This window comes from Somniosus microcephalus, chromosome 1 (assembly GCF_052327205.1).
Source record: "Somniosus microcephalus isolate GS21.2 chromosome 1, FLI_Smic_1.0, whole genome shotgun sequence".
Taxonomy (NCBI): domain Eukaryota; kingdom Metazoa; phylum Chordata; class Chondrichthyes; order Squaliformes; family Somniosidae; genus Somniosus; species Somniosus microcephalus.
Genome location: NC_140987.1, coordinates 430,139,738 through 430,166,283, shown reverse-complemented (window position 1 = coordinate 430,166,283; position 26,546 = coordinate 430,139,738). Strand labels below are relative to the sequence as shown.

At 46.8% G+C, this 26,546-nt stretch overlaps 1 protein-coding gene across 1 annotated transcript in view; it reads left to right on the top strand.

Annotated features, from left to right (window-relative positions):
• Positions 1-26,546, top strand: part of LOC147125281 (sestrin-3-like) — a 66,689-nt gene that overhangs the window by 19,387 nt on the left and 20,756 nt on the right. Inside the window, exons 2-3 of the mRNA XM_086000536.1 lie at positions 24,947-25,012; positions 26,159-26,359. Of these exons, the coding sequence (XP_085856662.1) occupies positions 24,947-25,012; positions 26,159-26,359 (267 nt within the window). The remainder of the gene's footprint in view (positions 1-24,946; positions 25,013-26,158; positions 26,360-26,546) is intronic.

The window sequence follows — 26,546 nt, the reverse complement described above, 5'->3', positions numbered from 1 at the left end:
TGAATATATTGGGTGAAGCTCAGAGGGGATGAAACTCGCCCTTGGGCAGCAGTGCAAAAACGGGCGATAGCGACTTGGTAGCCCATTGTACACTCTGCCTGAATTTGTCAGTGACTTTGGGCAAAGCATCGGAGATGGATGCTAAGCCTGAGATGCAGACCTATTGGTATGTTTACTCAGAATTTAGTTCTGTTGCAAGTCAGACTCAGTAGTCCACATGAAATGCCAGTGGCAGATCTTTATACATCACTTCTGCCCATGGAGTGATGTAGCCTGGAACTCTGTCCCTTTAGAAATGTCTTGCCGAACCATGCTGGCCATAGCATATATTAGTTGATGGGAGGCTGTGATTTGCTCATTGGTACCCAGCGCAATTTCTCCCGATCTTTTTGTGCTCCCAGCAACCCACTGAGGTGAAATTGGTGAAGCAGCTCCCCTGGTTACGGCTGTCTGCAGCTGCACCCTGTTTTTCTGCCTCCCAGTGCCCCTCTGAGCTGGGTTTCCTCAGTGATGTAATCGGCACTCACTACTTCCATACACAAAGTTCAACAACACTAAACAACCAACTGAGAAATAAACAGGAGAACGTCAATTCTAATTCTTATTGTTAAAAGTGATGCCGAGCGAGAGACCCTCAAACAGAATTAAAAACATTTCCGTCTCTTTTTTTCTTCATTCTTTCTATTCCACTCGTTCTCTTTCACTCTTTGCCATTCACGCTCTCGGCATCTCTTTGTCGAAATGTCTTTCTATTTTCTTCCTCTCTTTTTGCCATTCTCTCTTCTCTCCTCTCTCCCCCCCCCCCCCCCCCCCCCTTTCCCTTTCTCCTATATTACTGCTCAGTCCAAGTACTCTGCAAAGAACACTAATGACTGTTGGAAGTGGGGTTGTGAACTCGGGGAGAGTTCAGTAGCTGATCGCAGCATCCGTGACGTTGAAGCACATTGTGACAGGATTCACAGGGGGCTCGATAAAAGTAAAGATTGACATCCTAGAAGATGTCAGCAAAGTGACTTCTCCACTTTTATAAAGCCTGCTCTGTAGTTAGTGTCAACTTCTAAAACGTTTTTCTTTTTGTTTAAAAAAAAAAGTATTTATTTTTGTTGTGGGTCTGCAATCGCACTGCAGCCCTGTTGAGAATTAATGATTTTGTTTTTGACTGATTTTAATCAGCTGTGGACTCCTGGGAACTGCATCATCGAGGTGCTAATTACAACTCACAATCAAATATCTGCAGTAAATGGAAAATAAGTGCGGCAGAGGATTAAAGACACGTTATTACCACCCCCAACATCTCATCCCCCAATCCCACAAGTGACTCCTGCACAGTACTGAGAAAGTCTTCAATAAATCAGCATTAAAACCCGAGGTCATCCTCTAGCCAAATCCCAAATTGCAGTTCCATCCTCTTGGAGCTGAACATGATCTCGGTTTGTTTATTTTTTGCAAATTAATATGTTTGGAAATATTCCAATATCCACACCGAGTCCACATGTGCACTTTTCAGCAGGGACTGGGTCACTGGATGGGGATCGGGAGCAAGAACTCTCTTAGATTTTTTCTTTTCGCTATCCCAAGCATCCCAAATAAAGTTTGCCTTTTCTCACCACTTTGCCTGATGGTGCGGACATGTTGTATCTCCTTGTTTTATCATTTGTGAGCTTACTACCAGATGGTGGTTTGACCATGGAGCTCATTATAGCCAATTCAAATTTTGCCCACACGCACGCACACACTTACGCACGCACACACATACACGCACTCACTTATACACACACACTTATACGCACATGCACACACACACTTATACGCACATGCACACTTATACACTCGCACACACACTGATACATGCACACACACACTTATACACACACATTTGTGCACACACACTTATATATACACTCACACTCTCTCTTTCTAGCAGGAGTCACTGGATAGTAATGCGGGAACATGGGCAGATTTTTCCCACCCCTAGCCCATGGACTCTGAAGCCAACTGCTGTTTGGCTGAGGTCAACCAACTCAGCTGGGGTTCAAACATAAGGGTGCTGAAGAATCTTTTTTTAAATTGTTTTAAAATATGGGTAGCATAGTGGTTATGTTACTGGACTGGTAATCCAGAGGCCTGGACTAATGATCCAAGACATGAGTTCAAATTTCACCATGGCAGCTGGGGAATTTAAATTCAATTAATTAAATAAATCTGGAACAAAAAGCTAGTATCAGTAATGGTGACCATGAAACTACTGGATTGTCGTTAAAAACCCATCTGGTTCACTAATGTCCTTTAGGGAAGGAAATCTGCCGTCCTCACCCGGTCTGGCCTACATGTAACTCCAAACTCACAGCAACGTGGTTGACTCTTAACTGCCCTGTGCCACGTCGTTGTATTCAAGAAGGTGGCTCACCACCAACTTATCTAGGGCAATTAGATGGACAATAAATGCCAGTGACGCCCACATCCTGTGAATGAATAAAAAGAAATTCCAATTAACTTGGAAGATTTTGTAAAAGAACGAGTGGCCGATGACGTTGCCAAGGGATCAGCCAGGAAGGACTCGCCTGAGATTTCTTGGGTGAAGGAGTTCCGTTAACATATAAGGGATAATGCCGTGATTCCGCACTCGCAGAGGGGAGCTGTGCTCGCAGAGAGTGCAGGTTGGGATTCCGACTAATGTTGTGGCCCTACCTTCTTTTAAAAAAAAAAAATTTAAAAAAATCATTCTTGTGGAATGGGCGTCGCTAGCGAGGCCAGCATTTATTGCCCATCCTAGTTTTTCTTGAGAAGGTGGTGGTGGTGATGAACCTACTACTTGAACCGCTGCAATCCATGTGGTGAAGGGACTCCTCCGACGTGCATTTTCTGCAAGCACGAAGCCCACCGAGCGCGCATATCGTGGAATTACCCCATGGCGGCTGAAGTGTTGTACATTAATGACTGTTACTGAACCTATGCTCCTTTATACTGCCTCAATAATAAATTGCAGTGGCAATTTCCATTGTAAGCTGATAAATATAAGGATTTTTATGTATAAAAACATAAGAAATAGGAGCAGGAGTAGGCCATTTGGCCCCTCGAACCTGCTCCGCCATTCAATAAGATCATGGCCGATCTTCTACCTCAACTCCACTTTCCTGCACTATCCCCATATCCCTTGATTCCCTTAATATCCAAAAATCTATCAATCTCTGACTTGAATATACCCGATGACTGAGCCTCCACAACCCTCTGGGGTAGAGAATTCCAAAGATTCACCACCCTCTTAGTGAAGAAATTTCTCCTCATCTCAGTCCTAAATGGCCGACCCCTTATTCTGAGACTGTGACCCCTGGTTCTAGACTCCCCAGCCAGGGGAAACATCCTCCCTGCATCTACCCTGTCAAGCCCTGTAAGAATTTTGTATGTTTCAATGAGATCACCCCTCATTCTTCTAAACTGTAGAGACTATAGGCCTAGTCTACTCAATCTCTCCGCATAGGACAATCCCCCCATCCCAGGAATCAGTCTGGTGAACCTTTGTTGCACTCCCTCTATGGCAAGTATATCCTTCCTTAGGTAAGGAGACCAAAACTGTACACAATACTCCAGGTGTGGTCTCACCAGGGCCCTATATAATTGCAGTAAGACATCTTTACTCTTCTACTCAAATCCTCTTGTAATAAAGGCCAACATACCATTTGCTTTCTTAATTACTTGCGTTCCCTGCATGTTAACTTTCAGCGATTCGTGTACAAGGACACCCAGGTCCCTCTGAACACCAACATTTCCCAATCTCTCACAATTTAAAAAATACTCTACTTTTCTATTTTTCCTACCAAAGCGGATAACTTCACATTTATCCACATTATATTCCATTTGCCATGATCTTGCCCACTCACTTAGCCTGTCTATATCCCCTTGAAGCCTCTTTGCATCCTCCTCACAACTTACATTCCCACCGTGCTTTGTATCATCAGCAAACTTGGATATATTACATTTGGTCTCCTCATCCAAATCATTGATGTAGATTGTGAATAGCTGAGGCCCAAGCACTGATCCTTGCGGTACCCCAATAGTTACAGCCTGCCAACCCGAAAATGACCCGGTTATTCCTATTCTCTGTTTTCTGACCATTAACCAATTCTCAATGCATGCTAGTATATTACCCCCAATCCCATGAGCCCTAATTTTGTTTAATAACCTCTTGTGTGGCACCTTATCGAATGCCTTCTGAAAATCCAAATAAACCACATCCACTGGTTCCCCCTTATCTATTCTGCTAGTTACAACCTCAAAAAACTCTAACAGATTTGTCATACATGATTTCCCTTTCATAAATCCGTGTTGACTCTGCCCAATCCTGTTGCAGGAAACTTTTTTTTATCCGAGACCGACGTGCTGGTTCATCAAAAATTCCGGATAACCGAAAGCTATAGTGAAAGATACGGAGCTGAGAGCTCCGTATAAAGCAACAAACCCTGTTGCTTAGGTTCAGAACAATGGCCACAAGTTCCAAGTGTCTCTGTAGCTTAGCAACAGCTGCAGCCACACCCTTGCACAGCAACAGATCGAGGAAGGCAAGTAATAAAACTTACCTGAACCTACTCCTGAATTTTGCCGGTTAACCGAGATTTCTGGTTATTTAGGTGCTGGTAAATCGAAAGTTTCCTGTATTATTTTCCAAGTGCCCTGTCACCACGTCCTTAATAGATTCTAGCATTTTCCCTACTACTGATGTCAGGCTAATTGGTTCCCCGTTTTTTCTCTCCCTCCTTTCTTAAATAGTGGGGTTACATTTGCTACCTTCCAATCCGTGGGAACCGTTCTAGAATCCATGGAATTTTGGAAGATGACAACCAATGCATCTACAGCCACCTCTTTCAAAACCCTAGGATGTAGTCCATCAGGTCCAGGGGATTTATCAGCTTTCGGTCACATTAATTTCTCCAGTACTATTTATTTACTAATACAAATTTCTTTCAGTTCCTCATTCTTGCTAGACCCTTGGTTCTCCACTATTTCCAGGAGGTTTTTTGCGTCGTCTTCTGTGAAGACAGATACAAAGGCCGCGATTTTATTAATGGAGGCGGGTTGAGTGTGGGACAGATGATTTCCGGCTTCCAGTCCTGCTCCCAGCTGCATCTGCTCCACAGACATGATTTTGCCTTGATTGACCCAGCGGGCTTGCCGGCCAATTAACAGGAAGTGGGTCTGATTACATCATTTGATGACGTGTCATCTGCCGGTTTCCTTAAAGGGACCATGCACAATTTTATTCTGACAGTTGATCTCTGTGTGTTTGACAGTATTGAGGTGCTGAAAACACTGCCAATCACTGCACAAAGGTGACCTCTTGCACCCAGGCTCTCCAATGATTCCCTCCATAGGCTGGAATAGATGGCAGCTGCAGGAGAGGTGACAGAAGCTATCTGTCACTGGTGAGAGAGGTTCTCCCAGTGAGGTGCCAGTGGACATGGATTTAAAAACTTGTAAGCTGAAGAAATCTGTAAATGTATTTAAAATGCAGTACCCAACATTTTCTTCCCTCTGAAACTCCCTCTGAAACTCCCCATGTGTAACATTGGATCCTTCACACCGCTTCTGCAGCTCTCATCTTTTCACAAACATTACACCAGACTCGCAACACGCCACACTTACCTGGCGTAGTGTCCCGACATCGGGAAAGCCGACCCAGAAGCGGGAAAATCCAAAAATAGTCTGACATCTACTGGTACGCACCTGTTAATAGGCAGGTAATTGCCTTTAATTTGCTTCCCGCCGCTAGGTGTCGGGTCCATTGGCAAATCGGGGACCCGACACTTGGGAAAGCTGTTTGGAGGCGGGTTGACGGCGGGTGCAGAACAATTGCACTTTAACCTCTGGCCCGCCTCTCTCAGCGCCGACAAAATCGCGGCCAAAGTATTTGTTTAATTTCTCTGTCATTTCCTTATTCCCCATTATAATTTCTCCTGCCTCAGACTGTAAGGGACCCACATTTACTTTCACTACTCTTTTCCTTTTCACATACCTATAGAAGCTTTTACAGTCTGTTTTTATGTCTCTCGCTAGTTTACTCTCATATCCTATTTTCACTTTCTTTATCAAATTCTTGGTCCTTCTTTGCTGAATTCTAAAATCTTCCCAATCCTCAGGCTTACTGCTCTTTTAGGCAATATTATAAGCCTCTTCCTTTGATCTAATACTATTTTTAACTTCTCTTGTTAGCTACGGTTGGACCAGTATAACAGTGAGGAGGATAGTAACAGACTTCGGGAGGACATAGACAGACTGGTGAAATGGGCAGACACATGGCAGATGAAATTTAATGCAGAGAAATGCGAAGTGATTCATTTTGGTAGGAAGAATCCAGAGAGGCAATATAAACTAAATGGTACAGTTTAAAAGTGGGTGCAGAAAGAGGGAGGCCTTGGGGTTTACGTACAGAAATCTTTGAAGGTGGCAGGACAAGTAAATAAGGCAGTTAAAACGGCGTACGGGATCCTTGGCTTTATTAATAGAGGCATAGAGTACAAAAGCAAGGAAGTTATGCTAAACCTTTTATAAATCACTGGTTAGGCCTCAGCTGGAGTATTGTGTCCAATTCTGGGCGCCACACTTTAAGAAGGATGTCAAGGTCTTGGAGGGTGCAGAGGAAATTTACTGGAATGGTACCAGGGATGAGGGACTTCAGTTACATGACTGGAGAAGCTGGGATTGTTCTCCTTAGAGCAGAGAAGGTTAATGGGAGATTTGATAGAGGTGTATAAAATCATGAATGGTTTAGATGGAGTAAATAAGAAGAATCTTTTTCCAGTGGCAGATGTGTTGGTAACCAGAGGACACAGATTTAAGTTAACTGGCAAAACAACCAGAGGCAACATGAGGGAAAAAATCTTTACGCAGCGAGTTGTTGTGATCTGGAATGTACTGCCTGAAAGGGTGGTGGAAGCAGATTCTATAGTAACTTTCAAATGGAAATTGGATAAATACTTTAAAAGGAAAAATTTGCAGGGCGATGTGAAAAGAGCAGGGGACTGGGACTAATTGGACAGCTCTTTCAAAGAGCCGGGATAGGCATAATGGCCTCCTGTGCTGTATCATTCTATGATTCTATAATAAAAAAGCAGCAAAGTTGGCAACAAACTTCAGCAATTTGCTTCATAGAGCCACCTAATGGCAGAGCCTGAAATTATACTGTGACAGTTGACATAACAAAGTTCTTTGGGAAATGTTGACATAACAGTTTGCAAATGGGAAATGTTGACACAAAAACATGATCCACAACTGTGACAACAGGAAGTAAGGTTTGAGGACAGAAACTATACAGCCTAACACACAACTTTTCATAATGTATTAAGTGATTTGTCTGCCTTCTATTAATTCTACCAGTGGACCTCTACATCTGACCCTTCATAGTTGCAAATGAACACTTTTGGATGACTTTTTCATGAATCACACCTTTTCACCTTTTACAAGGAAACCACACACCTCTGTGTAGCTCCTCAACCTAACAGCATAGAAAAGGTCTGAAACTTGACATATCGGAAATCCTGAAACTGAGTCCAACCACTCTGCAGAATGACCATTATGGCCAGACAGGAACATTATCACCAGGTCAATACTATCTGGCAATCAGGTGCTAGGAGGTGGACGCACAGCTTGTGGAAATGAAATCTTACCACTTGAGGTGTATTTTCTTCCCCAGTTTTCTTACTCCAAAATGTATTACTTCACATTGAACTGCATCTGCCACTTATCTGCCCATGCTGCTAGTTTACCTATGTCCTCTTGCAGTCTTTCACAATCCTCTTGTCATCAGAAAATGTCAATATTGTTCTTCAATTCCAGAGTAGAGATATTTATTATGTGTATATATAGTAAACAAGATTGGCCCCAATATGGATCCCTATGAACCCCAACTCACCCCATCTTTCCAGTCCAAGAATCTTCTTTTTACCCCTGCCTTTTTTGTTCTGCTCTTGAACCATCTCTGTGTCCATGTAGTCACATTTCCCTTAATGTCATGTTATATATTGCAGCACTCAGTTGCTCTAGTGGGAGAAACTGGCCACTGCGATAAATGCCACAGTATAGTTAAGACAAGAAAACACTCCCAGCTCTGTATCATCCTTCAGTCAGGTGCTTGGGTAACCTGAGGTGTGTCATCCGGTGAAGACCCAACACTCTGGCATTCTTGTCTCTGTGTCACACTATCGTCTGAAACGTTGAGCCTCCGACCATCTCACATTATGGAAACCACTTCAAAAAAAAGATTTATTTATTTTTGTGTTTTTCATGTGATTAATTTGTCAAAAACAACTCCATTTGAGAAATGTTAAATATAAAAGCCATTTTTTTGTGGAAACCAACACACAAAAGGTTAGTGTCTCAAGGCCTTTGCTTCCCATTTTGTTTTCAGGATCCTAGTGAAGTTCTGAGGACTCGATTAAGCCCAGCAGATAAGTGTTTGTAGTCCATTTGGTTTGATCTAAGCCGGTGTAGACCACGAGTGAGTCTATTTTTAAACCTTTTGAGGTTGGAATCTACCAGTTAAAGAAAGTGATGGGAGTTGGGGTGGAAAAAGCAGCAAATCTCCTTGAAGAGAATTGGAAAAAACATTTTGTTAATTTGCTTTCCTCATTGGCTCCAAATAGATAGTTTAAAAACTGTTAATGATCAGCGGGAGTTTGGGCGGGGCCACTCTTAGGATAGGAGCTGATGGGTAATCCAATACAGCGTCCGCTCAAGTCAGTGACAGACAAGGCTTCCCACGGGCGGGCAGCTGTTGTGTCTGTCAACAACACGGCCAGTATGTGGAGGTGGTCACGTTTCAATGCTGGTGAGGGTTGGCAATAGTTGAGCCTGTTAACCCTTTCTTCATTGACCGTGTGCCAGTTTATTAGGGTAAACAATCAACTGCAGAAGCTCTTAAATGCGTTGACCTCCTATCGGGTAGTGTTTCAAACCACTAACTGACGTTTGGAGGCAGGTGTTAAGCTTGCCCATTTATTGGGTGATGCAGTTGCTTCGGAGATGGCATTCAGGCTGTTCACGCTGCTAAAGATTTGCTTGATCGAACTTGCTTATTAAACAGAAAGTACCACAGAACAATCCCCAAGATTCATTTAACCGCAGCTTACCCAAAGCCTTCGACCATCCTGAGTGTGAGCGTTCTGCCAGTGTTTTAAAGGGGGCACTGCCTTTAACTCCACTGAGGTCAGAGGTAAGTCTCTTGTCTTTGAGCTATGCAGACCACAACGGCCCCCGGCCTGCGCTGAGTTATCTTTTCTCAGCCGGGGCAGCAAAGAAGGTGCCACCATTAGCTGCAGCTTCGTTAGGGAAGGGACAGCTGGCCAGGATTTCCACACAGAAACCCTACTGGAAGTGCTGGTGCACGGATGCCAGATGAGAACAGGAATAGGCTCAGCTGTGACAGGTAGACACCCAGCACTCGCTTCAAGGCTCACCCATGATTTTTTTTAAATTGACAAAATAACTTGTATTCATACAGTTATTATTTAGTGTATAGAAGAATAGCTCAGAGCACTTTGGGATGGGGTCAAAGAAGGAAGACCGAGAGTAGGGGATGGAAAAGATGATTAAATCAAAAGCACTGTTGAAGAGATGTTATTAAGAGGCTTTTGAAGAAAATGAGATGGATATTGAGGGTAGTTTTGGGGGTTTAGACAAACCTTTTATGCGCAATGTTTTTCTGTGAAGCAACTTATTCCATAGGTCCACGAATCTCTAAAAAGAAGTACCTCCAGAGATCTAACCTAGTTCTATGCTTGCGTAATTTATACTCGTGTGTCCTGGTCCTCCCTAACTATCTAACTCAAATAGCCTATCCACATGGACCGAATCTAATCATTTCACTATATGAAGACCTCAATCAAATCTCCATAAAGTCTATATTTTTCTAGAGTAAAAAACCCAGCTCTCTAAGCTTATTCTGGTAACTAAGGGCCTTAAAACTAGGAATCAATCTAATGGTCCTCCTCTGAACCTTTTCCAGAGCCTCTATATCGCTTACCCTGTGAGGGGACCGACACTGGACGCAGTAAAAGAAAGGAAGACTTGCATTTATATAGCGCCTTTCACAACCACAGGATGCCCCAAAGCGCTTTACAGCCAATGAAGTACTTTTTGAAGTGTAGCCACTGTTGTAATGTAGGAAACACAGCATGCAATTTGCGCACAGCAAGCTCCCACAAACAGCAACGTGATAATGACCAGATAATCTGTTTTAATGATGTTGGTTGAGGGATAAATATTAGCCAGGACACTGGGAATAACTTCTCTACTCTTTTTTGAAAAAGTGCCTCTGCTACATCCACCTGAAAGAGCAGACGGGGCCTCGGTTTAACGTCTCATCCGAAAGACGGCACCTCCGACAGTGCAGCACTCCCTCAGTACTGCACTTGAGTGTCAGCCTAGATTTTTGTGCTGGGGTCTCTGGAGTGGGACTTGAACCCAGAACCTTCTGCCTCAGGCGAGGGTGCTGAGCCACTGGCTGACACTGACTGGGACCTAACCAAGGCCTTATACAGTATAGTATTTTTTGTTTTATATTTACTCATCCTGGCAATACATCCTAATGAGCTATATATATGCACACCAAGTTCCCCCCACTCCTCTACTTGAAACCTTAACCATATATTAGGTATATATTTCCTTTCCCTATTCTTACTTTCAAAATGTATTACTTCACACTTTTCTACATTAAACTTTTATCTGCTATCTATCAGCCCATTTTGCTAGACCATCTGTGGCCTCCTGCAGTACTTCACAATCATCATTATTTGGTGTCATCAACAAATTTTGATATTGCTCCCTCAATTCCCAGGTCCAGATAATTTTTCTTCATCAAAACGCTTCTGGTATATCTTTAAACAGAAGTTCTTCCCTTATCCATCCTCATAATCATATTTAAGAAGTCACACAACACCAGGTTATAGTCCAACAGCTTTATTTGAAATCACAAGCTTTCGGAGCGCTGCTCCATAATCATATTGAGCAAGACATAAAGGACTTGAAGTGTGACCCAACCCTTCAGTAGCACTGCAGTCAATTTGACCCCTCATGGCATTCTAATATACCAAGACCATTGATTGCCCATGTAAATAAGGAGGCCGTCCTTTACAACGCATACTTGTTATTTTGCTTCTCCTTTCTATGGCTCGTGTATTATTAAAACTTATTTGATGATGGGCGTCAAATGTATAAATTGTGTAAACTTGTGCTCTTAATTCTCCGAGATGGTTTCAGTGTGTGTGTGTGTGTGTGTAAGCTATAAAGTTGATGAAAGAAAATGATTTAAATACATAAATACAATGTAAATATTGCTGCAAAGTTAGCGAGAAAAAGAAAAGCCCAAGTCGGAACTGTGCACTATGGAGAAACAACTGCTTACATAGATAAATGAAGGAAAGGACATCTTTCAGTGGGAAAAAAAACCTTTGTGGTGCTCATAGCAAGAGCAATATTTTTTAATTGAAATATAAACAGATAGCATTCATGATTAAAAAATTTAAATGTAGGGCACCATCAAAGTAGAAAAGAGGTAGACACTAAGGCCTAGAAATTCAGTTGTTTGCGCCAGTCACTAGCGCCTTAGGAGGAGGAGAAGTGGGGTGCTAAGCGGCTAGCGCCTGGGCACAGCGCGATCTGCGCCTGTCGCGAACTTCAGTTAAGATTTAGCGGCGGCGCAAAACCTTTGCGCGCGCTCAGCTGCGCGCGCAGATCCTGACGTCATTTCATGGTGCAACGCCCTTTGTGCGCCCCAAACCGGAAATTCAGTGGCGCCGGCCTATTGTGCGCCTGGCGCCCCTAGCGACTGGTAGAGGGGAACGGTTCCCAGTTGCTGCGGGGCGCGCTAATTAAAGGGCACTCTTCCTGCAGTATAAATGGCAGCCATTTTGCACCACTCCTTCTTTGTGAGAGACGGATCTTTGGAGAGAGACAAAGGTAGAGAGCTTTCTGGTTTGGCTCAACACTCGCACAGGTACTTGTGGCTTCAGGCCACAGCTTTGCACTTGTCTTTAACTTCAGTGTCATAGCATTGATTGGAAACATATAATGGGGGCTGCAATGGGTGGAAACGTTGGGCTTCTCCATTGCATTCAAAGGGCTCAGAGACGCCGTGAGAGAGTGCCAGTCATGGCCAGATGGAGAAGGGGCAACAGGCGTCGGCAAAGGAGGCCTTACCCACCCAGGGTATACTGCCAGCAGTTCTCATATCTGAACATATCTGAGGAGCAGTGTGTTCGGAGGCTGCGATTCAGAAGGGCGGTGGTCACTGAGATCTGCCACCTGCTTCGCGGAGATCTGCAGCCACAGCTGAGGAGCAGGACGTCTCTGTCGGTGGCAGTGAAGGTGACGGTGGCTCTCAACTTCTATGCCACCGGCTCCTTCCAATCCGCTACTGGGGACATTTCCAACATCTCCCAGTTTGCGGTACATTGCTGCATCCGCCAGGTGACCAATGCCCTTTTCAGAAGGAGACGTCAGTTCATCTCCTTCCCCATGACCGTTGACAAGCAGCAACAGCGTGCAATGGGCTTTGCAGCATTAGCGGGCTTCCCCATGGTGCAGGGCGCCATTGACTGCACGCATGTGGCTTTGCGGGCACCTCTAGAGAATGCCGAGGATTACCGCAACCGGAAGGGCTACCATTCGCTCAACGTGCAGTTGGTGTGTGACCACAGGCAGCTCATCCTAGCTGTCAATGCCTGCTTTCCAGGCAGCAGCTACGATGCCTTCATCCTGCGCCAGACTTCTGTGGCAGACATGTTCGAGGCCCAGCCTCACCCACGAGGAGGGCTTCTCTGGGACAAAGGCTATCCTTTGTGCACCTGGCTGATGACCCCGCTCCGTGCGCCCTGCACCCCTGCTGAAGAGGGATACAATGACAGCCATCAAGCAACCAGGAACATAATTGAGCAAACAATCGGCGTGCTGAAGCAACGGTTCCGCTGTCTGGATCGTTCCGGGGGAGCCCTACAGTACTCGCCTGAGCGAGTCTTCCATTTCGTTGTCGTGTGCTGCATGCTGCACAACCTGGCTATCCGCAGGACTCAGCCACTGCCAGCAGACATTGGAGGACCACCAGAGGAGGAGGAGGAGGAGGACCAGCACAGGAGGGAGGCAGAAAGTGCAAGGGCCGCCCGTCGGCGGCTTATTGCAAGTCGGTTCTAGGCCCCCTCTCAGGGAATGGCTTGTGCCAATGGCAGAAGATGAATGTAGCCGCTCCACACGCCCTCAGCCGAGCAGGGCAACCAGGACTTCCAAAAGAAAGCATGGACAGTGCGATTGAAGAAATATTTTTACTATGATACCTCTGTGCCCTTCCCACATGACAAACTAATGGAGAGAACCCCCCCCCCCCCACCCCACCAAAAACACAAATACACCAGTCTCGGCCTTTACAAGTAAAACAAATATACCAGTCTCGGCCTTTAAATATGAAACACATATACCAGTCTCGGCCTTTAAATATGAAACAAATACACCAGCCTCGGCTTTTATAAGTAAAACAAAACATTTGGCCACACCTTCTACTTTTTCCCCTGCGAGGGTGATCCGTTTCGCTTCCGTGACTGGCCCCTACCCGCCCTGCAGCTCCTCCTCAATGGGACCCCAGTGGCTGCAGCAAGGCTGGGGGAAGGCTGCTGAGGGTCAGATGGTGAGACGGCAGATTCCCTTGGGGGTCGGCCTGGACCAGCTCTGGGCCTGGAGGGGCCGGCTGCTGACTGCTCCAACTCTGCTTGGGCGGCAGCAGTCTGTCCAACAGCTGGTGGCAGCTGCAATGGAGGAGTGACAGTGTTGGCTGCAGGAATGCTGCCAACCTGACAGATCACAGGCACTCCCTGGTCGGCTGAGACATTGGCACGCGCACGGACCAGCACTGCAGCATGCGCAGCAATCTGCTGAGGCACAGACTGCTGGGCTGCTGCGGCACAGCGAGTGCCCCGGCGATGCCTGGCCAATCCAGCGAGTGTGGCAGCAGTTAGTGCCCGTGTGGCCCTGGTCTGTGTCTGCATGACAGCAGCCAGTGAATGCATGGCACGACTGAGCACTTGGCTAGAAGCCGCCTGTGAAGCAGCAAAGTCCTGCTGACTCCTAGCCTGTGCTGCCGCGATGTCCTGCAGACTCCTGGCCTGTGCTGCCCCGAATTGCTGCACACTCCTTGCCAGTGACTCTATGGAGTCAGGCATCCTTGCCACTGCAGCCATGAGCTCTGTGCCTGCGCTCAGCCTGGGCGCCCATTTCTGCTAGGAGCCGCACCTCCTCTGCGCTCACCGTAGCAGGACTGGAGGTCGCACTCACCCTCCGGGGAGAAGGCCGCCGAGCTTCCCCACCCCTCCCACGTTGTTGCAGCCCGCTGGTCCCCGGAGCTTCACTATCCTCCGACCCTTCCCCCCCTGCTCCCCTCCAGGGAAGACGTGTCACCATCATGGCCATGGGCTGCCTCGGCTGAGGGTGTCCCTGATGGGCTGGCTTCCTCTTCCTCCTCCTCTATGTCTGACTCGGACACAGTGCCAGCTTGAGGGGCCGCCTCCTCACCTGGCGAGTCACCATCTGAAAGCAGGGAGGCACAAGAGTTGCTTTAGAGTGAGGACAGGGCGGCAGCGAGGGAGGCACGAGTGCTGCTGTGCACTGCATTGGTTCGATAGTGGCAAAGGATGCTGGTGTGAGGCGCAAGTGGAAAGGGAGAGGTCAAAAAGGTGATGACCTTACCATTGGTGCCCAGAACAGGGTTAGCATCTCCAGTGGCGACGGGGCCACTCAGCCGGCCTGCCATGATCCGCTCCACTCGCTGCTCGAGGTCGCTCAGCTGTTTCAGGTCAGGACGGCCTCCCCCGGTCTGTCGCTGCTGTCTTCTGTTATGTGCCAGCTTGGCCTGCAAGAGAAAGGACCGCCTCTTAAGTACAGTGTCAAGCCCTGATCTTGCCCGCACTGCCTCCCATGGTCGAATAGCCCTGACGGTGTCTAAAGTCCTGATTGCGCAAGTGCTTTTCATGACAGTCCCATAGCTGCTGGATGAGGGCTGGCCATTAGGGCTTTCAGACCTGTTTGGCCATAAAGTGAGGTGCACATGCAGGGATGAGGAGGATACTGGAAAGGGTACTCACCCTGACAACCCGAGTGAGGTCGTTGAATTTTTTCCGGCACTGGGTTGGTGTCCTGCCAACCACGCTGTTGGACGTGACCCGGTTTGCCACACGCCTCCATGCTTTCCGATATTCGGCGGGCAGCGGCCTCCTGCCACCCTCAGGGAAGAGGATATGGCGCCTGCGGTCCACTGCGCCAACCAGCAGCTTCAGGTCACCCTCGCCGAAGCGCTGCGCTCTCTCCCTGGCCTTCTCCATTCTCCTGGGCGTGGAGCTGTTCCAGAAGCAGTGTTCAGGCCTTGCCTTCGGGCTGCAGTGTGCAGGGCGTGGCAGCAAAGCAATTCCACCCTCCCACTTTAAGTGCTGACCGGCGCCTGACTGCCCTCAATGAGCAACTCACCGCACCTGCGCTGCGCCCGCCTTCGGTGTTTGCACCCCGGATCGCCGGCTTAGCGCCTAATGATAGTCGTGCATCGCCTGCTTTAGCGCAGCAGCAACCTCTTGGGGCGATGCAACTGAATATCGGCGACGGTGGCACTAAGTTAGCGAACGCCATGCTGTAGCGCCCCAAACGTGGCTATACTGAATTTCTAGGCCTAAGCTTTGGTTACAGGCTGGAATCTAATCCAGGAGTTCAAATGGTGTGTGTTTTTTAAATATATATAGATATAGCTACATATACTTCCTATAACACTTTCCCCCCCCCTCGTTTTTTGATAATACCAGTATTGTTCTAAAACCGCATATCCTCCAACCTTCCATCGGCAACGCCGCAGGAAATCTTTTGCAATTAGCGCACATCTGTCACACTCCAGATGCCATGCCTAAAAGTGTCTCACTTTTTTCTTAAAAGATTGTCTGGCAACTGTAAGAGAGGGGGGGAAAAGAGGCCGGCATTTCATGATGGGATCTTCTGACCTTGAGGTCGAAGTTTACAAGCAGTTGCAATCCGTCTTTCAACTGAGCTGTTAAACCGAGGCCCCGTCTGCTCTCTCAGGTAGACGTCAAAGACCCCATGGCACTATTTCGAAGAAGAGCCAGGGGAGTTATCCCCGGTGTCCTGGCCAATATTTACCCCTTAATCGACATCCCTAAAACAGGTTGTCTGATCATTATCACATTGCTGTTTGTGGGAGCTTGCTGTGTGCAAATTGGTTGCCGCGTTTCCTACACTCCAACAGTGACTACATTCCAAAACGTACTTCATTGGCTGCAAAGTGCTTTGAGACGTCCTGAGGTCGTGAGAGGCGCTATATATATGCAAGTCTTTCTTTTATTGGCCCCAGCAATGAATAAACACCTAAAATGACTTGTATTTGCCTATTCAGGCAACTTCCTCACAGGAAGAATTGATCAGTGGCGAAAAGGGGAAGGCCAGGTTAGCAGCTAAACATCACAACTGTCTACTCATGAGCAATGCCATGGAAAAACAACTAACATGAATAATAATAATGGATAATAACTGAGATTGAATTACAGGCTGGAATCTGTTTGAAGAGTTTAGATAGTTTAGATATCGGGCGATGCATACCTGAGAGTGAATTACAGGCCAGAATCTAATCAAGGGGTTTGGATGATTTCATGAACAAAAGTTTGATGTCACATTTGGGAGGCGCTAGTGAAAGGAATATAATTTAGAGAGCCATGGGGTGGGGGCGGCGGAGGTGGGAGAGCAGTATTGAAGCTTGAATTACCTGGTTTGTTAATAGCTGCTTCGTGCAGTTTCTCAAATTCAGCCACTTCCGTGTTCCCTGACCCGGGATTGGGAGGAATACGTTTCTGAGTTGCGACGGACTTTGTACTTTTGGTAAACCCATGTCACAGCATAGAGATTTCAAACAAACTGGCCCCTGTTGTCCCGGGCACAATGGACATGAGATGGGCTGGCATCACTGAACAGCCACCAGCTCCATTATCCATAAGTGGCACCAGCCAGTACAGCACATTCCACCAACGTAGGCCTCAGGAATAGGGGAGAGAAACAAAAATTAACCTCAAAATTCTGGTGTTGTTTAGCGTGTTTATCAGAAGTACATTTTTATGGATAGATATATATATCAAAATGAATGTTGTGCTATAGTGTTTAATGTTGGACAATCTTTCAAGAATGGGAACTATTTGGACAGGAGCCCAGAACAAGTCTGTGGATGCTACAGAGGTGAACATAACTTTCAAGGAAACTTAAAGGGCCTTCAGAACTGACCAAGTCTTGCCTTTGGCATTTACAGGCCTGACTAGTCCTCCTAAAGACTGGACGCTGGGAGCAGCTGCTGGAAACCTGTGGTCTGAATTTAAACTATTGGCTTTTAACAAGTGGGGCTACATGTAGTGTATCACGGTCACCTTCTCGCGCAAACACTTGGAGCGCTGCAATTCCAGCCAAAAGTAACAGATGTGTGAAATGTTCATATTGTGTCCACTGGATTATAACAATGGCATCCCCTTGTGATCTGGACCAGATACTAGTATCTTTTCGCACGTGTTTCTTTAATCTCTGGTGGACTGAGTTACCAATAGGTGAGGCGAGGCTTTCTCTAAAACGCTAAGCTGCTTTTATTTCGCAGTAAGCTGAACATAGAGAGCAACAGTTAATCGCGTAATTCAATCGGTAAAACTTTTCTTTGTGTAACGATAGAAAAATAATGAATACGCTACGCTACCCCCACTTTTCTGGGCCGTCTTGCTTGACTTAAAACTCATATTTTCTAACTCCTCTCTCCTGTGTTCCATGCTGCTCACAGCACTTTGCTGCCTGACTGCCTCGCAGCTGCTCCTGGCTGCTCACATCTGGGGCTTTTGTTCAACCCTTCCCTGTCCCTACAGGAAGTTGGGACTTGGTTCCTGACCCCTCCTCTGTCTGGGGGTTGGTCAGAAGAACTGCCAATCTAGCCTGCTACTGCACCACACTCCCCGCCGCCCCCCCCCCCCCACTTTTTGAAACTAGCTTCATGTAAAGCTCGAGATACTCAGCCGGTCAGGCAGCATCTGTGAAGAGAGAAACAGAGTTAACGATTCAGGTCGATGACCTTTCGTCAGAACGGGAAAAAAGCAGGAAATGGAACAGATTTTTAAGCAAGTGTAGGGGCTGGGCAGCTGTCTTTCATTCTGCCAGCGCAATTTACACTTCATCTAGAGCCATCCTTTGTTTCTTAACCTGTCCCATTACCATCTCCTTTTGCCTTGAATATCTCTTAATGTCTCTTAACTTCTCCTGCCTTCTGTCCTATCACAGACCTTCCCTTTTGTACTTTCATCCCCTCCCCCATTTCCCAGCCCCTACCCTTGCTTAAAAATCTGTTCCATTTCCTGCTTTTTTTTCCAGTTCTGATGAAAGGTCATCGACCTGAAACGTTAACTCTGTTTCTCTCTTCACAGATGCTGCCTGACCTGCTGAGTATCTCCAGCATTTTCTGTCTTTTTATTTCAGATTTCCAGCATCTGCAGTATTTTCGTTTTTTATTCATGTAAAGCTCAACAGGTGTCAGCCGTGGCACCCTCGCCTCTTGGGTCAGACGGTTGTGGGATCAAGTCCCACTCCAGAGACTTGAGCACAAAAATCTAGGCTGTACTGAGGGAGGGCCGTACTGTCGGAGGTACCATCTTTAGGATGAGACATTAAAGCGAGGCCCTATCTGCCCTCTCAGGTGGACATAAAATATCCCATAGCACTATTTGAAGAAGAGCAGGGGAGTTCTCGCTGGTGTCCTGGCCAATATTTCTCCCTCAACGAGGATCAGTTAAAAGAAACAGATGGTCTGGTCATTTATCTCAGCTGTTTGTGGGATCTTGCTGTGCGCAAATTGGCTGCTACATTTTCTACATTACAACCGTGACTATACTGCAAAAAGTACTATATTGGCTGTAAAGCGCGTTGGGACATCCTACGGTCGTGAAAGACACTGTATAAATGCAAGTTCTTCTTTAACAAGCAAGGACATTCCATTCGCCTCCCTTCGCCCACAGTATGAATATTTATTAGGAGCCCTTGGGATGCAATAACAGTTCCCCTATTGTTTCCAATAGTCCTTGATAACGCTGTCAGTGTCTGACTTTAGTACACATTTGGAAAATGCCTGTGGCCCTTTTTAAACCTGTGTAAATCCACTTTGTTTGTTAAAACCCAAAATCCTTTCAGTGGAAAAATGATCCAAAAAACAAATCCTGAAATGTGACAGTGGGTTTCAAGCTTGAGAGAGAGGGTCCCACTCCTCTAGGCCAGACTGAAAAGGGAAGGAACGTCGAAGGAGAGTACTTACTGATCAAAATACTCCCCCAGCAGCTCTCTGGAGAGAAAAAATTTGTTTTAGCATTTATTTTGTAGAGGGACACGATTAACAACAATGTATGGCTGTTTTTTTCCTTGGTGGGAAAGAAAGGGTTAACTTAATTTTTATTTCTATGAGAAAAGAAAGTTTTTACTATTTAAACAAAACTCCTCAATACAGGAAACCAAGAAAGATTTCCTCTCAAACTGTAAAAAAAAAACGAAAGAAAGCTGTCAGCTGCAGTTTTAAGACTTGATCTCAGGCCAAGGTGATGAATCGTTTAATGCTGACGTGGTAAATTTCACTGTGCAAAATTCCTCCTTGTGGAGTACCTTTTCTATACCATTGCTTTAAACCAATCAACATGATGCATTGCATGGACAAGATGCTACAAGGCCACTGTAAGATTATGGCATTGGTATAGGCTTTTCAACTTCTTGCATTGGATTGGAGACTCACAGAAGAAGTCTCGCAGCTAGATTTTAAACGAAACATTACATTTATATAGTTTTTTTGTGCTCGTCAAGTTAGGGGATGTCGGTGCTGGGGGATGGAACACTCTGCCATTTCAGGCACCTAGTAGCAGCATCAAGCAGCCCATGTCAGTTATAGCACACCTCGGATGCAGCATGAACAAAGTGTAGAACCTTAGAAGTGCAGCTCCTGCTCAAGGCTCCACGAGTGAGATTGCCAATATAATGTCGAAGTGTAGCTAGTTTTGTGTTCAACTTGGTTAGCCTGGACTGTTGGGATGAAGGTCTCCTCTGTCCGCTGACTGAAAGGGTCCGACGTGAAGTCAGTCCCCAGTGGGCATGAGCCCACAGCACAAAACTACCTACTTCTGCCGTGAAATGGCCCATTAGGAGTCTCACTCTGACTTCAGTGATGGTTGGTGTGGGAAGAGGAAACAAAACTCGCAGTGCTGCAGTGAGTTTAGCTTTTTTGCAGCTGGAACTGAGGCACATTTTTGGGGGTCAGAGCAAAGGGAGCTTCGCTCTGCACCTGACCTGTGAATGCTTGATGCTGACTGCATGGCAACATTGACAAGAAATATTTTACTCTGTAGCATGGAGACCGTTTGCCTTGATCAGCACAGAAAAAACTTGTAGTGTAAACATTCTCCAGCATCAATTGCGGGAAGCACTCGGGCTGTCTGCGTCTGTGGTGCATTGGTGCCTGTACCAACTACTGAGCCAAAATTGAAGAAACACGTCTCATAAAATGAAGTCTATGGGCTGGATTTTGTCAATGGGGATGTGATGGAGCCGGGACTCCCACTTTTTGGGTTGTAGTCCCGCCTCCATCAATTTGTGGCCAACCCACGCGATTTTCCCTTGATTAACCTTATTAAGCCCGCCCAGCGGGCTCAGCAGGCCAATTAAGGGCCACCCGGTTACAGGTGACATCAGGGATTGACATTTCATCTGTCAAGAGCTTTTGACAGATGAAATATCAGCGTTTGACAGCTCTGTGAAGCTGTCAAACACCGACAATCTGACTTCTAACTTGAGTCCTTCTCCACAGACTCAGTTAGAAATCTCTCCAGAACAGAAAGCTGAATGCTGCAACTTTTGACAGCTCGCGGCCATTCTGCTTTCTGTGCCGGTGAGATGAGGGACTCCCGAGACCTGAAGGAAGGAAGCCTGCATTAGTAAGTAAAGGTAAGTAAAACTTCTTTAAACACTTTACACACACCAAACACACTTACCTCTGCACTCATGCACCCATCACTCACCTGAACACCGGACATCTCGAACCCTCCAAGCTCTTCAGCCCGACGGTCCGCCTCGCTAACTTGGCGTGGTTTGGAGCCGTCGGGCAGCCCACACTTCAGGGCTAAAAATAGGGATTAGGCCAAAAACTGCCTGTTAACTACCTGTTAACAGGCAGTTAATTGGCACTAATCCCCTTCCCGCCTCGGGGAGGCGGCTCCGAGCACAGGTCGGGTGCCCGCCTCCTGGGAAACGGGCATGGAGGCGGGTTGGGGACGGGAAGGGTTCGTGCCCCCCGATTCTGCAATTTTAACCCCCCACACCCGCCTCCACGGGGCTTGGAAATTCGAGCCCTTTGTGTGTGTTTTGTGTATACATTTAGGGGCTGATAACTTGATGGCAGCTGTCCAATGGGCTGAAGCAGGACAGCAGTGCAGCATCCAGGCTGCATTACCGCGGCCATTATTTTGTTTACTGACAAAAGCAGAGAAATTTTCGGGTGTTACTCGGTCTACATAGGCCCCAATATAGCGAGCAGGCGGTGTGCGCACACATATCCGGCTGGAAGTGCGACGCCTGCCATATTGGGTACGGACAAACAAGAGGCGTCCGTTACCCACGCCTGAAGCAGGCCTTGGGTCCTTTGCATGTGCAAATAATGGGCCTAACGCCTATTTGAGGTCCCCTCTTCACGCTTCGCCGTGAACATTAAAATGAGGCTCAAGGCCCAATATCTGGAGAGTCTTCGGCCGCCCCAATCAGGTGCAGGTGGGGCACAAACTACGAGCCCCCCCCCCCCCCCCCCCCCACACGTAGCCAAAAATGGTTGCGGCCCAATTTCTAGGATTTCTGTTTAAGCCAAATCCGCAATCCCACTCGAGGCTGGTGTGGGAAATGGAAATATTACACTGGTGCCGTATGTTGGCATAGCATTGAGATATGCCGTTGGAGTACAGGAGAGGCAGATTCCCTGTGCATCTAACTGTGCTAAAGCTGACTTGAAAGTTCCTGTTGCTGACATTGGGTTCCTGAATTTGGAAAGTGTTCCATTGCTCGATATTGACTGCTTAGGAATATGGTTGGGATTTTTGATGGTAGTGGTGTAGAGGAGGCTGAATTGACACTTGCAGCCAGTTTATGGTATGTGTGCGTGGAGGGGAGGTTTTGGAGAGGGTGGCGTAGCTACAGGAAGTACTGTTTAGGCCAGGTTCAAAGACACTAGTGTTAGTGTGGCGAATGGCCCTTAATGTACCACTGCAAGGAGAACACAGGGACCTCGGAGTTGAACGGGGTGTCATTGGCCTGAGCAACGATCTTGCAAGATACCTGGTAGCGCGGAAAGACACAGGCAGGTGCAAAGATGCAGTGATTTCATCATCGGGCTCATGCTATAAATTATTTTCAAAGGGTTCTTCTAGTGGCCAGTTCCTTAGGGCCTCCCATTGTGGTTACAGTTTTGATAAATGCAAAGATCGCAGTCTGCTCTGAAACGCATTGTGTGGTTACTGGCTGAGGCTACGGCAGTGCAGACTTTCCCAGAGGCTACGGTGGGCCGTGATGGTGCCTGTAAACACTGCAAAACTGGGCCACACTCCTTTTAAAAAGTTGCCCTGATTTTTTCCAATGTGAGTGACAATTGACCTTTGACCATTAATAACCATTCTGTTGTGGCCAACATTTATTTTCACATTCTCTGCCTCCATTTTGTGTTTTTTCCTCTTGGTCTGCCTCTCTCCCTGTCGTGCTGTTTGTATGTTCACACCTCAGTCAGTTCCATTTCTCGATCTTTCATTCTTCTGTCTCTGGCTCTTGTGCATCACCTCTTTTTCTATTGCTCTCTGCCTCCCCTTTTTCTGTTCCTCTTAAGTTTTTTCTCTTCCTGTTTTTTCTCAGCCAATATTTATTTCTCTCCCTCTGCCTGCTTTCTCTGCTGTCTATTTCTGTTCTCTGTCTCTGCTCCTGTTTCTGCCCGTGTATTTCACTCTCTCTGCCTGTGTATTTCTTCCTCTGCCTTTGTGCGTTTCTCCAGCTGCCTTTCGTGCCTCTCTGCCCAGCTACACAGTAGTGTAACATGATAGATGAAGTTCAGAATACCCTGATAGATTATCACTTCAGTGCTGTGTTGACACGGCCTAGATACGAGCAGCACTCCTGTTCCACATTTCACTCCGCAGACGCATATTTGCAGATCTCTACAGTACGAGCTGGACGTGCTTTTCTACGTCCTGGGTTATTTTAAACCCCCTCATCAGTCTTGTGTTTACTGTAAAGCTTTTCAGAGCCAGAATTTTAAGCTGCTTTGCCTGGTGTACAATTGTCGGACTGATTGATTTGTTTGTAGGCGCTGCCTCATACTTGGGTATAGTTCCATGAGCAAGGACTACACAGCAGTGAGTCATCCAAGTAGTTATTCATGTGTGAGCCTAATGATTGTTGGCTGTCTATTTCATCATGGAGAGTATCATAGCTGAACCTGATCTTGTCATTACCCAGTGCCCTTACACCCAACAACAACAACTTGCATTTATATAGTGTTTTTAACGTAGTAAAATGTCCCAAGGTGCTTCACAGCAGTGTAATCAAACAAAATTTGACACCGAGCCACATAAGGAGATAATAGGACAGGTGACCAAAAGCTTGGTCAAAGGTTTTAAGGAGCGTCTTTTTAAAAAAAATTCTCCTCATCTCCGCCTGGGTTTTTTGCCAATTATCTTAAATCTGTGTCCTCTTACGAACATTCGTTAAAATGCTGGCAGTAAGACGCCCCTTCAAACAGAGCTTACGGGAAGCATTTCTCATCGGAATCAAGTGATTCAAGATTCCCGCACTAGCAGCGAGTCCCCAGTCAGTGTTTCCAGAGATACGGATTCCCCGCGGCTTCTCCTGGCACTTTTGGGACCCTCTGTTTCTCTGTTGCAACATTTTCCCATTAAACATTACGACTATAGTTAGTGCTGTCCTGTATTTTCCTCTCTCGTTTCTTCGAAGTTCCAAATACACCACTCTTCCCCCTCCCTACAGCTGCACGTTGCTGAAATCTCTCTCAGGCAGTCCCTCGGAACCGAGGATGACTTGCTTCCACATTAAAAATTAGTTCGCAGGTGACTGATTAGTCCAATGCGGGACCTGCAGTCTCTGTCACAGGTGGGGCAGACAGTGGTTGAAGGGGCGGGTGGGTGGGGTGCTTGGGCTGACGTGCACTCCTTGCGCTGCCTGCGCTTGGCTTCCGCTTGCTCCCGGCGAAGAGACTCGAGGTGTTCGGCGCCTTCCCGGATGCTTCTCCTCCACTTTGTGCGGTCTTGGGCCAGGGATTCCCAGGTGTCGGTGGGGATGTTACACTTTTTCAAGAAGGCTTTGAGGGTGTCCTTGAAGCGTTTCCTCTGCCCACCTGGGGCTCTCTTGCCGTGCCGGAGCTCCGAGTAGACCACTTGTTTTGGGAGTCTCGTATTGGGCATGCGGACAATGTGGCCCGCCCATCGGAGCTGATTGAGCGTGGTCAGAGCTTCGATGCTGAAATCAAGAGTCAGAGCGCCGTCTACTGCTTCAGCCCACTCGTCCCCAGCACCTTCAAACTGTGCAACTCCTCACTTCCCTCGGCCTCTCTTTCCTCCCAGAGCATCTAGGTTATTAAAACTGAACCTGGCATTGTCCAATCGCTACTTCCTGATTTGCCTCCTCTTCTTTTTATTTTTCTATTTTTTTTAACCGTGGCAGTGTTCTCTGCTATGGGTCTTGAATTTTTAACGAAGTTGCTAAATATGCAACAAAAAAATGAAAAGGAAATGAATAACAGACGTGTGTTCTTGCTTGCTTGGAAAGGAGCTTTGAAAGGTAGCTAAACATTTACATAACAATTCCTCTCCTGATTCTCTTACAGGAGCGGGTGGGCAGGGTGCCTCGACCATGCACCAATGGGCAAAATCCATTGATACCAGAGCATGAGGTAATGTTCAAATTAATTCTGTTTTCTGCAAATAAATTTGGGAAATGAGCCATTCTATTATAAAAACAGTTGTAGCGGCTGATTTTAGAGACGCGTGCTACTGGCGGGCAGCCTCACCTGCGAGAGAGTATATCGGGAAATTGCAGAGACGCGCCCACTCTCCCGGTAGGCCAAACTCCCCACCGATTAGCGTAAGTTCATAAAATTGGCTCACGTGTCTTTTCATTCCTTGCAGTTGCCTCCTGTTTCTCTTCTGCAACCTTATACCGAGGTATGGTTCCACAGGCACCTTTGGCCCACCAGTATCTTGTCCGCTGGCTATTCCGCGTGAGAGCCTAGATAACGAGCTTGGGACGTTCAAGCATAGGGGCATCATTGCCAAGCCCAATTCTCTCCTCTCCTGATGTCCAGCAGGTCACTGGATAACAATCAGGAATGGGAATCCTATCTGATTTATTTTTCAACTCCCAAGCCCAATTACAGTTACAGTGCCCTAAAGTGCTGCCCCGGCCTAGATTGAACTGGGCCCTTGTAGTCTGTTTGGCTCGGTTCCACTCTTGAGGAGTTTTGAAAAGACATTTCTAGAGCAGTCATTAGAAAGGTTTTAATTTATTTTCCTAACAATTTATGATTGCAGCCTTTCAGTTTATTTTAATTTTTTCTTCTTTTGGACTTGTTAGTAATGTTGGACGAGAGAGTAAATGTCTGGTCTTGCTCCTAGACCCCTCTGCCTGTACTGCTGTGCAACCAGGCATCACACATGTATAACAGCAACCTGAGGTGACTCTTCCCTCCGAGTTTCCCTCACTCCTGGTGGGAAAGCAAGTGTTTTTCCACTTGATGCTCTCCACCAACAGCACAGCTTAGCCTGTGCTAGCTCAGTGGGCAAATACAACTTGCTGTACCCACCATGAAAGCGGGGGGGGGGAGGGGAAAGATTAAAAGTTGCAACCATCTATATCATGACTGCAGCAATCTTGATTCGCTTCTTCCCATTCCACATTTGGGAGCAGGATATTTGGTGTAGGCGGAGCTAAGGAAAGAGCTTGTGAGATTGATAAACTTCTGGCTAGCCTAACCTCTTTGTAGTAAACAGATTTTAAGAAATGATACTGACTTTTCTGTTGTGCTTGTTTTTAATGTTAGATCAATAAGATGGGTGCAGAGAATGACCGGACCCACCTGTTGTTTGTGAAGGCACTGGGCAGCAGGAGCTGCCTGGATGGAGTCGTGCAGCTCATGGGATGCCACCCTCAGTACCTGGAGTCATTCCTGAAAACGCAACACTACCTGCTGCATATGGACGGACCCCTGCCCTTCCACTACCGACACTACATCGCCATCATGGTAATGTCATCGCGCTTTTTCTTCCAGGCATTAGAAAGTAACGTGGTTTGGTGTGACATTTAATGCACAGGGCACAGCACCCACTTCACCCAGTTCCAGATTCTGGCCTCCCAGCGCAGGGGAGAAGGATGTCCGGAAGGGGTACCCCTACTGGGGTGCGTCACAATACCTACTGGTGGCTGCCCTC